Source organism: Capsicum annuum, chromosome 4 (genome assembly GCF_002878395.1).
Source record: "Capsicum annuum cultivar UCD-10X-F1 chromosome 4, UCD10Xv1.1, whole genome shotgun sequence".
Classification (NCBI taxonomy): Eukaryota; Viridiplantae; Streptophyta; class Magnoliopsida; order Solanales; family Solanaceae; genus Capsicum; species Capsicum annuum.
Genome location: NC_061114.1, coordinates 215,528,492 through 215,544,835, shown reverse-complemented (window position 1 = coordinate 215,544,835; position 16,344 = coordinate 215,528,492). Strand labels below are relative to the sequence as shown.

At 32.2% G+C, this 16,344-nt stretch overlaps 1 protein-coding gene across 2 annotated transcripts; it reads left to right on the top strand.

The window, feature by feature from the left end:
- Positions 1–5,948, top strand: LOC107867352 (pentatricopeptide repeat-containing protein At2g27800, mitochondrial). 2 transcript variants are annotated; one of them, XM_047411030.1, is made up of 4 exons: positions 38–2,053; positions 3,005–3,013; positions 3,223–3,315; positions 5,433–5,948. In XM_047411030.1, the coding sequence occupies exon 1, from the start codon at positions 312–314 to the stop codon at positions 2,049–2,051; it is 1,740 nt and encodes a 579-aa protein (XP_047266986.1). In that variant the 5' UTR covers positions 38–311; the 3' UTR covers positions 2,052–2,053; positions 3,005–3,013; positions 3,223–3,315; positions 5,433–5,948. The 2 variants fall into 2 exon arrangements, with proteins under 2 accessions (XP_016569017.1, XP_047266986.1); XM_016713531.2 differs by lacking the exon at positions 3,005–3,013 and having other exon boundaries at positions 1–2,053.
- The last annotated feature ends 10,396 nt before the right edge of the window (positions 5,949–16,344 follow it).

Here is a 16,344-nt window from a genome sequence, read left to right as displayed (position 1 = left end):
GGGTGCAAATATCTTTTTCAATTCATAAGACTTCAAAATAATTTTTTGCATAAATTCACTAATGACCCTTGTCTAAACTAAAGGTAAATTTGCCCAATTTTTTCTCTACTTCCCCATTGCTTTTTCACTGCTCGTCTGCAATGTCCACCATTTTTGTACCACAAAAGAGAAAGAAAACCTTAACCCAGATTCAGTTAGGTAATTTGAAAGAACTAGCAAAGGCTACATAAATCAATCCAAAAAATCCCTCTTTACTGGAATTCCAAATAGTAAGCATTTTCTTGATCTATTTTCCAGCTATTCAATGTAAAATGTTTGTTTTTAGGCACCATTTTGCTCATTCTTGGTCAAAGTTTACTCTTTTGTGTATTAAAGATCCTAACTTTAGTAAAATTACTTGTTTGAATACTTTGTGCTATCATTCATATATACACCCTTTTAGCTTTAGTTCAAGAAAATTGTTTTCTTGCCCATTAAATTCTAGACCACTTTTCTCTCACACCCAATTTGGCATTTTAGCTACAAAACCATCCTTGTTTGTTTTTAGGCACCGTTTTGTCCATTCATGGTTAAAATTAAGCCTTTTGCGTGTTAAAGATCCCAGCTTTAGTAAGATTACTTGCTTGAATACTTTGTGTTGTCATTCATATGTGTACCCTTTTAAGTATAGTTCAAGAAAATCTTTTTCTTGGGCATCAAAGTGTAGAGTTGGTTTAGCTCACACCCAACTCGGCGTAGTATCTAAAAGAAGGACACAGCTGTCCACTAAAGCTCCTTCTATGCACGGGGTACGAGGAAGGGCTGGACGACAAGGGTCTATTGTATGTAGCCTTAGCCTGCGTTTGTTTCCACTGCTTGAACCCATGACCTCTTGGTCACATGGAAACAACTTTACCGGTTACTCCAAGGCTCTCCTTCAATCCAGCATGGTGTCTATAAAACCATTATTTCCTGTCAATTTCTATTCTTCAAATGCACCTGGATGGTTAAGAGGACCCCCATCGAGATCTTTGAGAAAAAGGATGAATAGAAGAGCAAGAATTGCAGCAATGCCTGTTCTTGATGAATCACAGTTTCAAAATGCTGTATCTCAGCTTCCACCTCGATTTACCCCTGAAGAACTTAGGGGTGTCATGGATTCACAAAGAGATCCTTTAGTGTGTTTGGAGTTGTTCAATTGGGCGACGAAACAACACCGGTTCAGGCATAATGTTTCGACATACCATCTTGTTATACAAAGGCTCGGTGAAGCGAATATGTATAAAGAAATGGATGATGTTGTTAATCAAGTGCTTGCTATTCGATCTATTGGGTCTGAGGAACTTTTCAATTCGATGATTTATTATTTCACAGAAGCTAGGAAGTTGACCAGAGCTGTGATGATATATAAGCATATGTTAAACAGTAGGAAATTTGATTGTAGGCCGTCGATTAAAACTTACAATATTCTTTTCGCGGCGCTTCTTAGTAGGAGGAGTAATTCATATATAAATCATATTTATATGGATGCTATAAGGTCCCTGTTCAAACAAATGGTTGATAATGGGATTGAACCAGATATAGTTTCCTTGAATACCATGATAAAAGGGTATGTGCTTTCGCTTCATGTCAATGATGCTCTCAGGATATTTCACCAAATGGGTGTGGTCTACGAGTGCCAGCCCAACTCATTTTCATATGATTATCTGATCCACGGGTTATGTGCACAAGGCCGAACAAAGAATGCTAAGGAAATTTATGATAAGATGAAGTGCAGAGGATTTATTCCTAGTAGTAAATCATACAACTCGCTAGTGAACTCTTTCGCTCTTGGCGGAGAGGTTGATGAGGCTGTGAAATTCTTATGGGAGATGCACGAAAGACGAAGAACAATTGACTTCATCACCATCAGAACAGTAATTGATGAAGTTTGCAGGCAAAGATGTGTGCAAGATGCCATTATCTTGTTGAAGGAGTTGCAGGATAAGGATCTTGTCGACGGTCTTACCCATAGCGAGCTTCTGTGTGAACTTGAAGATGACATTGATAATTTCAATGTCAGAAATCTTTGAAGGTATTGCTTTGCATTCCTTGATTACTTACTTTTGGGGGATCTTTTTGTTGTTTCATGGTGCGTTCACAGTGAGGGCTTTATTCTCCTTGTCCGATACTTTTGCTACTAGAATTACAGATGCTACTTATTTCAAACGTCTTTCCAGTTACTTTCCTTGATTACTTACTTTAGTTCATGTAGACATTTTCTTTCCTGATCAAGCAAAGATTTTTTTTCGTATGATTCCAGCACCAAGACAGTGTTGATCTGTTCAACTTTCAAAATATTACAATGAATCTCAATTTTTTGGCGATCTATAGAATCTACCAATTTCAATGAAGCTCAATTTTGTGGCTAGTCTATAAAATCAACCAATTTCCCTTCATCATGCATCTCAACAAAATTACACCATGTAGCAAGTTACTTCAACATTTAAACTTCAACATCTTGATGGAAATAGCTTTGCCTCCAAAACACCTCAAATTCCTTTCGCCCCAGATAGTCCAAAATACACAACCAGGGACGGTCTCCCATATATATATTTCAGCTTCTTGTTTCCTTTGAAGAACTCCAGCATTACATCAGTTTCAGTAGATAAATCACAAAACTGGTACTTTCTGTTAGACTAGATACTGTTGCTGCGTTGCATGAGAGAAATTAACTTGGTGAAAAGAGCATTACGAAAACAACAAACTTCAACTGAGGTAAGTTTCTGTAAGTTGAAACATGAAGATCTGCCCTGCAATTTTCAAGCACCTCAGGCATTCTCCAAAAAAAAAAAAAAAAATCATTCTGACAAATTATCAAGCACCTCATTGCTCTAAATGGAAACTGTTCTAGAATTTACCGAGTTAAAAAAAACCCAGTCATTTCATTGATCAGAAAATAAAACCCCGAGGACAATCTAGAATTTCAAATTGATGTGAAATATGTGTGTGGATTTTGATCACTCTTTCCTTCTTTAAATTGCAGGCTCGGGAGGTAGGAGGGAGGGAATAAATTCACATACCTATGTTCTGTTCTAACCAAGCACAGAAAATATGACTTTGAGAATTTTTTGATACTGCAGCTAATAGTTGCTGTTCTAACCAAGCACAGCAAATATGACTTTGAGAATTTTTTGATACTGCAGCTAATAGTTGCTGTTCTAACCAAGCACAGCAAATATGACTTTGTTGTTGTTGTTGCAGCCAATAAAACAATCTGACGTGGTGAATTTGGGGAAAACAGTTTCTATTGGCAAGAGCTAAACCTACTGAGTGCTTGGCTTGAAACGTTGGCAGGTAACTTGTCTAACATTGCTTGGTAGCTTCTGTTGCTTCCAATTTTTTCCTTTTCATCTCCTTGATAACGTTCCTGGAGATGATGAGCTCTTAAAGTCTTTTCAGATTTCTTTTTCATGTCCTAGAAAAAACTGTGAAGCTGGTATCGCTGTCTCTCTCTCTGGTTTTCTCTGTCTCGTTTTGGGTATAGTATTGAAGTTCAACGATATCTGTTTATGGAGGAGGCAAATTTTCTTGAAGAAGTTTTCCTGAATGTGAACTTTGATGAAACTGTTATATGTAGGGGAAAAGGTGAACTTGAAAGGTTCATGCTAAGCGTTTCATTTTAAGTTGGTTATTCCATGTCAAGTTATATCCAAAAGGTACTGTAATTATAAAAGAGTGCGCACCAAAAGGAATTCCATGTACATACTAATAGCATTTTTACTGTCTGCATGGTCGTGGTGGCTTTTCTGCACGAATTCTCTTTGTATGACATCAGAAAACCAAGGTTTTTGCTGCCATTAGCCAAAAAAACATTTAAGATAGAAAAGAAAAATGAAAAGTTGCATCATAACATTATAACGCAGAGGTAAAAAGTGATGAACAAAGCTGCAAGTTGAACCATTAATTTCTTAAAGGTATGTTTAACTTTACTGGATAGCATGGTTGAGAGGATGAAAAGTTTTATCTGCATTTTAATATGAGGTCAGTTGGGGCAACAATCCTAAAGTGTGGATAAGAAGTTTCAGCTTTTAACTACATTAGGGGTGTGATAATTTACTTTAAGCATTGTGTACAACGTAATGTTCACATTAGCTTGTCATTTTTTTCGCTTTTGCACCTCTACTTGAAGGGTAATATTCTCTTATAGAAATTTCACCGACTAGCGACCTATCAATTCATAATTTGTACTGTTATATCCGGCCCCAGGCAAAGGTGGTACAACAGGGGATGTTTGGTAGGCGTCCTCACGGGTTCGAATCATGCTAAGGAACCAGGACTGATATTTAAGTAGCAAAACGAGTGGGGGCTGGGGGTAGGGGGGGCACATTTATCAATCCGGGTTTGAAGCTGTAAAACAGGTGATTTTCTCTGTTATCATAAAGAATCTGAACTGTTATATCTTTTCTTTCTTATAACCGTGAAATCCCTGATGGCCAGTGGCACACAGTTCTAAATCTGGCGGATAATGGGGCCACCCATTTATCCTATTTTATCTTCGACAACAACAACAATAACATACCCAGTGTATTCTCACAAAGTGGTGCACAATCAATTAGGCAACTAGTGGTAGTTCACTATTATTACATAAGCTGGCACAGAACCTTGAGTGAGTACAGGATTATTGCATTCAAGCTCTTTATATCAATATTCTGTTTCTTTTTTTTTTTTTCCTCTGTGATGTTAATTGGACAAACAGCTTGAACTTTTTTTTTTAAAAATAGGTAACATCATTTTGAACTATTTTAAGATGGAATCGGAACTTCACTCTTATATGGAAATCATAGTATGAGAAAACCACCTTTAAATATGCTGGAGCTATTTTGAAATCCTTTTCTTTTACTTTCTGAAAAGGAAAGAAATGGTGAATGTTTTCTTAAGGATGATTTAGGTATTGTCATGCTCTACGTAAGTTTTGATATTTGTTTATGGCACATAAATTAACTTCGCTTCAACTGGCAACTAAATACTCCAGCTTTGGAAATGCACGTCTAGACACCTTAACTTGGTTTAAGTTGGCCTCTTAAGCACCCAAACTTTCCCCTTTAAGGTGTCTAGATGTGCATTTTCAAAGTTAAGGTGTTTGCAAGACGCACTGTGTAAAGTTGGAAGTGTCTAGATGGTCACAATGAAAGTTGGGGTGTTCATCTGGCAGTGGAGGCCAAGTTAAACTGTCTACGTATGTCTTATGCCTTTGTTTTACTACCTATTCCTTTTTCCGTCAATAAACAAATTCCATTGGATACATACTATGCCACACCAATACAGTACCGGATAACTCTGCCACCATGGCATGTGTAGATGGTCGAACACATGAACCTATTCCGCTTCTAGGATGTAAATGATAAAGTAGTGATAGTATTGTTAAGTTCTGATCTCTAAATATCTCCTATCTTCTCTTTGTACTTTTGTAGGCTGCACCAAGTTTAGTTTATCAAGGGGTGGGAAAAAAGAACTCATTTTTCATGGAGAAATGAGAGAGCTGCCAGAACACAACATGTTTTCCTCATGGAAGATGTATATGCGTGTAATATGGAATGGGAAGCAAGAGTTAAAGAGACAAGATGAATCCCTTAAAAAGCTTTCTTCTTATGGATAGACGAGGGCAGCTTGATGCATTAAACTACCGCTATGTGTGGGAATCATGAAGCTTCAAACACGCGACACCTAGTACAAAAGATGAGCCAATGAGGCTCCTGACCAAATGAGCTATGTAGCTCTTCTTATGAGCTAGATCTGATTAGATACATCAATTGTATAGTTGTTCTCCTTCTACTTATAATGCTATGTAGCTAACTTACTAGCTTTGCTTGGAAAGTACACTTCCTTTATGTAGTCAAACTTACAAGCATGTCATTTTCTAGTACTTTGTGTACTCACTTATGGGCAGAAGTGATTTTTGTTATAATCATACATATTTTAATTTTTTACTTTATAGAGTGTTAGTTACTTCAACTGACACTGGCAATGGTACTAGTATTAATTATACTATGGATATTTTATTATATTATTTTCTACATAATGGATTTCTTATAAAATATTACTCTATTTCATAATATTTGAGTTGTTACCATATTGAATGTCATTGTTGTCATGATTATAATATTATTATAGATAAATAAAATATAACATGGATTTGATTGTACTTACACTTGGCTTATAGGGGAAAAGTTGTATGGACATGTAGAATTTACTAAATTATAATTAATTATTGTATACTTAGTCCCTACAAGTAAAGTTCTGTCAATTGTATTCACAACTTTGATATATGAATCTTAATCCATTTCAAGAATTATGTCAATTTCATTCTCAACTTTTTAATTCCAAAGAAGCAACATGATTTTGACGGTAAGTAGATCTTGGGCTATTTTCTTTTAAATTATCGGGCAATTTTTACCTCATCATCTTAACCTATCATTTAACTAATTTGATCGATTTGAAATTTTTTAATTTATGTTATCATAATTCAGATTTTTTAGAAGAAAAATAGTCAAATATGTTTAGGGGCCATAAGACCAAAAATTTGAAGGTTCACTTTTCTAATCGTGAAAAAGACATTAATTTTAAAACAAAAACTACATTTATGACCTTGGAATTTAGTATATTTTTTTTGTCAAGAACTTTGCATGACGAAATTAAGAAATTGAATAGGCGTGTTCTTATTTTTTAATCTCTTTTTCTAGAGCCTCTTGAACCTCATTATTTAATACTCTCTACGTCCTCAAAATGATTTAAATTTTGAAATACCAAAATTAGAACTTTAGAAGAATTTCAATAGATGGTACTCCTTCTATTCCTAAATTTTGCTTTTCAATTTTATTTCTAAATAAGTTCACGTCAAATCTTCAAGACTATTTTGATCATAATCTTCTTAATCTGTATTTGTTTAATTTATGTGAATTTGGATTTAGTCGAGTTTCAGTGCAGATACTGAACACTTCAAATTATAATGCAAGTAAATAAATAAATAAAGAGAAGGTATATATATATATAACTTTACATTAAAATAAGAAAAGTTTCTTAAGTTTACCTCAAATCACAAGGAGCAATTCTCGAAATTATTAGTGTCCTCTTTATACCTAAGCAAATTACAACAACCAATGATGAAAAAAATTAACGATAAGCCAAACAGCTAATAAATAAAAATCAAATCTCCTAAAAATCTAATCCCACAAAATAATCCTCAGAACGTAGTATACGTAATTTTTAATCTTAAAGCATATATAAAGAAAATTTTAAATTAATTATTATGAATTCAAAATCACCTATCAATTTTTCGTGAATGCGATATTCCAAATAATTTGTCCAAAATTATATATAAGTCAATTTCATTATTAACTATTTTGAATTCAGAATGACCAACCAATTTCTCGTGACTCAACGCGATGATTCCAATAATCTGTCCAAAATTATAAATAAGTCAATTTCAAATCACTAGTTGTATATGAAACATTATAAACAAAACTAACAAAGAAGTTTCTCAATTTGCAATAATCTATCAAAAACACACCGTTTATTATTGTAAACTTCAAAATCAATTTAAACTTTTAGAAAAACATACTTCTACACAAACTCACTTCAAGAACCTGCAATTTTGATAAAATATATGAATAATATATTCATGGTGAAAAATATAAGAGAAAGTAATAAGAAAAATATTATAAAAAAAAAATTCATACAGAAAAAAAATAATTTTAACTATAAAGTTCATGAATGAGATTGTGCAATAATATTTTTTTTATATATGTAGAAGACTCTAAACCAAAAAAGAAAATAAAAAGGGGAATATTAAACAGTTCCTACACCAAAAAGAAAGCCAAAAACATGAAAAAATTTGAAAGAAAAAGAAAAATAGTCTCCTGCTTTTTTAAAAAAATATTACGTAAATCACGTGAAAAAAGTTTAAAACAATAAAACAAAAGCAAAAGCCTATTTTTATGGAAAAGTGGCATCTCAATACACAAAAAAATTGATATGTGTTATGATATTAATGTATATCAATTATAGTGAATGCCTATCAAGATCTACTTGATGTCTATTAGGATTTGAAGTATCTGTCTAGGAGTAAATTTTTCCTATAAATAAAAGCGCTTCCTTCATTTTAAATCATCCTCAAGAGAAATAACAATTACTCTTTCTATTCTCTCAACTCTTCTTCTTTATTCTTTATTATTTTATAACACGTTATCAGCACGAGACTCTACTGTCTCAAATTTGAAGGCTAAGGTTAAGGTATTATTTTTTATTTCTTCCCTTTTTCATATGGCTAATAATCTTACAAAGTGTGAGTTCATTGTCCTTCAAAGTTCGGGTAAGAAATATATTTCATGGGTGTTGGATGCTGAAATACATCTAGACGCTATAGGTCTTGGAGACGCCATAAAAAAAAAAAAAAACATCTAGTCAAAATCGTGCTAATGCTATGATTTTCTTGAGTCATCATCTTGATGAAGTTCTGAAAATTGAATACCTTACTATTAAAGATCCACTCGTATTGTGGAATAGCCTAAAAGAAAGGTTTGACCACTTAAAGATGGTAATCCTCCCAAAAGCACGATATGAATGGATGCATCTGAGATTTTAAGACTATAAGTCTGTTCATGAGTACAATTCTGCCATGTTCAGAATTTCTTCTCAATTGAAACTATGTGGAGAGACGGTCAATGATAACGATATGATGGAAAAGATGCTCTCCATTTTTCATGCCTCGAATGTACTATTACAGCAACAATATCGAGAAAAAAGTTTCAAGAAGTATACTGAACTGAGTTCTCATCTTCTCGTGGTTGAACAAAATAATGATTTGTTGATGAAAAATCACAAGAATCGACCTACTGGATCTGCACCATTCCCTGAGGTGAATGATGCGCATGCTCACCATGCTAGGCGTGGAAAAGGGCGCGGCCTTGGTTGTGGTCGTGATGACCAAGAAAGAAACCCTGTTTCGGGTGTTAATCATTCATCGAATAAAAAGAAAAAAGATGAGAAACGTGAAGCAATTACTTATTTTCGATGTGATGGAAAAGGACATTATTCACGTGACTGTCGCGCTCTCAAACACTTGGTTGATCTTTATCAAGCATCACTAAAGAAGAAAGAGAGAAATTCCGAGGCTAACTTTCTCTCTGAAAATAATGTTGATATCACAAATTTGGATGTAGCAGACTTCTTTGAGCACCCCGAAGAAAAGATTGATCACTTGATTGGTGATGGTTCCGTAAACATGGAAGAATGAATGATTTTTATTTTATTTTATTTTTTAGTGAATTAAAATCATGTAAAAGTAGTGGTTTACATGAATATGAATTTTTGATTAGTATTGATTAGTTCAATTGTATTATTATAGTTTATTATTGATTGAATTAAATTTTAATTTTACCATTATTTATTAAAAAAAATAAAAAAAAGAATAAAGAAAAGCGATTCATGAAAACAAATGTAGGCGCAGCAAAAGAAAAAAAAGAAGAAAAAGATATGATTGTTGGCTCCACGAGCCAAAAACAATGTAGGAGTAGAACTATATAGATGAATGATGAATTTCTATAATATAATAATAATAATATATTGTTTTGCATGTTCTCATTTTTTTATATATGTTCCAATTATTTTGCATGTCACTAGAAAAAGACATAATACAAATACATGTATTTTTTTTTTTAATTATTGAAAAATAAAATGATAAGCTAAGTTAATCATATATTAATTGGACATATTTTTTTCATTGCTTAGAAAAGTGTGATTAACAATTTCTTATAATATAAGCTTTCACTTTGTACAAAGATTTAATATATATTTTATTTGATGTATGTTATTTATTTGAAGATATGGATAATTTTCAAAGTAAACTGTCCAATTGTGAAGATATTTGTTTGATTGATTCTGACACTACACATACGATATTCAAAGACAAGAAATATTTCTCTCATCTAAACATGAGCAAGATTAATGTTACTACAATTTTTGGTAATGCTAATTTGATTGAAGGCTTCAGAAAAGCCATTATAATCTTGCCCAAGGGAACTAAACTCATCATAAATAATGCTATGTTTTCTCCTAAGTCTTAGAAAAACTTGATGAGTTTTAAAGATATCCGTGAAAATAGTTATCATATCAAGACAATTGATGAGATGAATTTTGAATATCTTGGTATCACCAAGAATGTCTCTGGGCAGACATGTGTTATTGAAAAGTTCCCTGCTTTATCTTCTGGCCTGTATTGGACAAAGATTTGTGCAATTGAGACACATTCTATAGTAAATCGGAAGTTTACTAATTCCAATACTTTCGTACTTTGACATGATCGTCTGGGATTTCCTGGATCTATAATGATGAGATGAATCTTAGAAAATTCAAATGGGCATCCATTAAAGAACGTGAAGGTTCTTTCGAATGGTGAATTTTCATGCAATGCTTGTAATCAAGGCAAGCTGATTGTGAGGCCATTGCTAACAAAAGTTGGGATTAAGTCCCCCGCATTCTTGGAACACATACATGGGGATATTTGTGGACCCATTCACCCACCTAGTGGGTCATTTATATACTTTATGGTCCTAATAGATGCTTCCTCTAGATGGTCTCATGTGTGCCTTTTGTCATCTCGCAACTTGGCATTTGCAAAATTATTGGCACAAATAACATAATTACGAGCTCAGTTTTTCGATAATCAAATTAAATATATTCGCCTTGATAATGCTGCAGAATTTTTATCCCAAACATTTAATGACTATTGCTTATCGATTGGGATAAGAGCAGAACACCCAGCACCCCATGTTCACACTCAAAATGGCTTTGCCGAGTCATTAATTAAACGTCTGCAGTTGATAGTAAGACCATTGCATATGAAAACTAAGTTGCCCACTTCTATTTGGGGTCATGCAATTTTGCATGTTGCATCACTTGTTCGTATTAGACCGATAAATTATCATAAATTTTCTCTGTTGCAATTGGTTTTGGGTCAAGAGTCTAATATATCTCATCTAAGAATTTTTGGGTGCGGTGTATATGTGCCTATAGCACCATCAAACCACACCAAAATGGGCCCCCAAAGAAGGTTAGGAATTTATGTTGGGTTTGAATCACCCTCTATTATTCGCTATCTTGAACCATTAATGGGAGATATGTTCATTGCTCGATTTGCAGACTGTCGGTTTGATGAGATAGTTTTTTCAAAATTAGGGGGAGAAGATAGTGACATCAAAGAGAAATTTTGTGGAAAAATTCATCACTATCTCATCTTGATCCACATGCTTCTACTTGTGAGCAAGAAGTACAAAAGATTATTCATCTGCAGAAAATTGCAAATCAAATGTCGAACGCATTTACAGATTTGAAAAGGATCACTAAATCACATATTCTTGCAAAGAATGTCCCAATTCGAATTGATATCCCTAAAGGACCATCCACTAGTGTCATAGCTAATGAATCTAAAGTACGCTTGAAGCATGGTAGACCATTAGATTCTAAGGATCGAAATCCTAGAAAAAGAAAAATAAATGGTCAAGATGACACTACGAAAGATCCTCATATGAAAGTTCAAGATTTGAACAATATTAATATTCCTGAAGGAATTAATGGGCCTGATACTCAAGAAAATGAGGAACTATCCATAAATTCAAGTGATGTTGAAACTAATTTGAATCGATCTAAAATAGTAGTGGATTATGTCTTTGTATATAGTGTTGCAACAAAAATCATGCAAGATAGTAAGGATCTTGAACCTCGACCTGTCACAGAATGTCGACAAAGAAATGACTGACCAAAATGGAAAGAAACAATTCAATCTGAATTGAATTCACTTGCCAAACGTGACGTTTTTGAACCTATAGCTCAAACCCCTAATAGTGTTAAGCCTGTTGGCTATAAATGGGTCTTTGTACAAAAAAGAAATAAGAAACATGAAATAAAAAGGTATAAAGCACGCCTTGTTGCACAAGGTTTTTACAACGTCCTGGTGTCGATTATGACGAGATATATTCACTAGTTATGGATGCAATAACATTGCGTTATCTTATTAGTTTCACTGTCCATAAGAGACTTGAAATGCATTTAGTGGATGTGGTAATAGCCTATCTATATGAATCACTTGATAATGAGATATACATGAAAATTTTTGAAGGATTTAAAATGTTGAAAACATATAGTTCAAAGACTCGGGAAATGTATTCCATTAGATTGCAAAAATCATTGTATGGTTTGAAGCAATCTGGACGCATGCGGTATAACCATCTTAGTGAATATTTATCTAAGGAAGGTTATACGAATGATGAAGTTTGCCAATGTGTTTTCATAAAGAAAACAACGTCGGAGTTTGTTATACTTGTTGTCTATGTCGATGACATAAATCTTATTGGAACACCATTAGAGCTTCAAAAGGCAATTTATTACCTAAATAAAGAATTTGAGATGAAATATCTCACAAAGACAAAGTTATGCCTTGGTTTGCAAATTGAGCATGGGACAAACGGTATCTTTGTCCATCAATCTGCCTACACAAAAAAGGTATTGAAACGATTCTATATGGATGGAGCATATCCATTTACTCCAATGATTGTTCGATCACTTGATGTGAATAAGGATCCATTCCGACCTCAAGAAAAGAATGAGGAATTCCTTGGTCCTGAAATACCATATCTTAGTGCAATTGGTGTACTAATGTATCTTACAAATACTACAAGGTTTGATATAGCCTTTTCAATTAATTTGTTAGCAAGGTATAGTTCTGCTCCTACTAGGAGACATTGGAATGAGATCAAACGCATATTACAGTATCTAAAAGGGACTAGTGATATAGGCTTATTTTATTCTAAAGATTGCAGTTACGATCTTGTTGGTTATGCTGATGCTTGGTACTTATCTGCCCAGCATAACGCTCGATCTCAAACAAGCTATGTGTTCATATGTGGGGGTACTGTCATATCTTAGAGATCTATAAAGCAGTCTATTGTAGCCACTTCATCGAACCATGCTGAGATTATAGCAATTCATGAAACAAGCTGAGAGTATGTGCGGTTGAGGTCCAAAATACATCTCATTTGAGAAAAATGTGGCTTGAAATGTGACAAAATACTTATGATTTTATATGAAGATAATGCAGCATGCATAGCTTAATTTAAAAGAGGTTTCATAAAAGGAGATAGAACGAAACACATTTCGCCAAAGCTCTTCTAGACACATAGCTCCAAAAGAATGGTGATATTGATGTACAACAGATTAGTTCAAGTGACAATGTGGTTGATTTATTCACCAAGTCTCTTTCAACTGCAACTTTCAAAAAGATGGTACACAAGATCGGAATGCAAATATTCAAGAATGTTTTTATTAGGAGGAGTTAATACGCGTTGTACTCTTTTTTCCTTACAAGGTTTTGTCCCACTGGGTTTTCCTTGTAAGATTTTTAATGAGGCAACCTATATGCATATTTCTAGACATTCAAGGGAGAGTGTTATGATATTAGTGTATATCAATTATAGTGAATGTCTATCAAGATCTACTTGATGTCTATTAGGATTTGAAGTATCTATCTTTTACTCAGAAACTAGGAGTAAATTTCCTCTATAAAATAGAAGGCTTCCTTCATTGTAAATCATCCTTCAAGAGAAATAACAATTACTCTCTCTATCTCTCTACTCTTCTTCTTTCTTCTTTATTGTTTTATAACAATATGGACAAAAAAAATTTAAAAACAACAAAAAACTATACAAATAATGAAAAGAGAAACTAGATCTTTATTTTGGAAATTTAGTATATTTATTTTATTAGGATTTCATATATATTTCTTTTCATATATATCAAAAGTCCTTAATTTCTATCCCCTATATATTAGAGTGCTTCATTTCTATCTATATATTTTTTAGGAGTTCTTAATTTTATTAAATAATAAATTGAGAAAAAATGGTGAAAAATTAATTTTATCTATTGCGGAGACTTTAATGAAGGGCAAAAGGACCGAATCACTTTTTTAAGGGTATTCACACATTAATATACTAGTTTAGGTGTACGCGCCTCGCGCGTGTACTTCACTTTGTTGAGTTCAAACGTTACACCAAATAGGACACTTGTTTAAATAATAAAGATGAATACAAAATTAAATTCAACATCTTTTAGAGAATTTATTTAATTAGACCTAACCTTTACCAAAAAAATTTGTCAAAGTCGATCGACATTCATCTACCACCTGTAAACTGCAGCAAAATAATACGATGATAGAGCCATCAAAGCAATATAATTGAATCCAATCTTTACAGAAAAATTTTCTCAAAGCCATGGAACACTCATCTATCACCTGTAAACTATAATAAAATAATACAATAATAGAGATATCAAAATAGTACAACTAAAATTTACCTTTACACATAAAAAATAAATAAATCTCAAAACAGAGATATAAAAACAATACAATTAAACCTAACCTTTACCTAAAAACCATTGCCAAAGTTGACGGACATTCATCTACCACCAGTAACTTTATCTACGACCTGTAAACTACAACAGAATAATACAGTGGTGATCACAAAGCTTCAGTTTGATGAAGACAATTCTTGTCTGAGCGAAAATTTTGACCCTAAAGAATGACTTAAATGGAAACAAAGAAGATATATATATACACACACGTTGAATTCTATTATGTTGACAAAAACAGTGAGAAAGTTGAGGGTTAGAAAATTAAGCATCCACCAATCTAGACATGCAACCTAATCAAATTAGATGAGCATCAATCATATTTTTCCAATAAGTAAATCTATTTCTTTGGTAGTTTAACGTGCATCTCAATATTTATAGAAGTATTTCCTTAATAGAGTCCCATTTTAGGAGTATTTTTCTAATTGATCACTACAAAGGAAAATATTAATTGATTCTCCTTCCATATATTTTAGGAGTCCATATATTTTAGGAGTCTAATTAATATAATAGAAATAATTAAATAATAAATTGAAAAAAATAGTGAAAAGACAGATTTGTCTAAAGGAGAATCTTTTAGTGAAGGACAAAAAGTTTAAATCACTTTTCTAAGAATCTTCACACTTTTAATATATTATAGGTATAGATTATAGATTATATACATATAAATTATAGATTATAGATTATAGATGCATGTCAAAAACTCATAAATAAGAAGGTAATTTTATCAATTCACTTCTTAAGTGTGAATATTTTTAAAAAGAACTAATTACAAAAATAATATAAAAAATTAATTAATATTTTTTTGATTTAGTGAGGTGGACAACAAATATGTGACAACTATATATTATTAAAAGGAGAGGACAAAGCCTCTCCATTTAGTCAAGTGGCAGCATTAAATATTGACACATGTAATCTATAGTTAATTAGTTAGGAAATAGTTGTTTCATTAATTGTTTGCAACGTTTCCGTTACTTGACAATTTTGAAGTGGGTTTTTTGAATTCAAATTCAAATATTCAGTTACTTCACAATTTTAGTTCAAAAGTTTGTATGATAGTTGATTATAATTGTTACCCCTTTACACATTAATATACTACACTTTAAAAATACAAACTTCCTATAGTATTTTTTATTTAACAAAATTGATTTTGAATTTGGATTATGTAATTGCACTATTTTTTATGATCGTTACTACACGATTATCAATAACAATTTACAAGTGCAAACATGCACAATTTATTACAAATCTCTTACTTGAAATTCACATTCACTAATTAAAAATTTAAATAAAATCAAATTACATCACCTAAACTGCTTATACATTTAGTATATTGGCATCACTTCAAACAAATTCTTATTATAATGCAACATCCTCATTGAACCATATGTCATTATATATATAATATCCATCTGCATATAATTATAAACAAATTCATATGTTAGTAATTCATTATTACATTATGTTTTAAAAAATTTATCCAAAAATTATACATTTGACTAAGTAGAACATATAAACGAGTTAATTAGTTGAATTAAAAAATTCATATTATAAGTACATACTTCCCTTCTACTGTTAAATCTTAATTAAAAATTAAAAATTAAAAATTCAATTTTATAACTTCTTAATTAACCATGCTAAAAAAGTGAATTTGGTGGCAGAAGTCTACAACTTTCAGATAATGTCTACAACAACTTACACATAATTGTAAAATCTTTTGTACAATTAATTTTTTTTCCAAAACTTAAACATTTATGTAATTAGCAAATATAAACGATTTGATAGAGTTAAATTCAAAATTTCAGATGCTATTTGTACATATTTCTGACAAACATTTTATGAGTATATATTATTATAATAGTATTATAATTATAGAGTTGATTTAATTCAATAAGTAATCTTTTATCACCATCATATTTATCATGTACA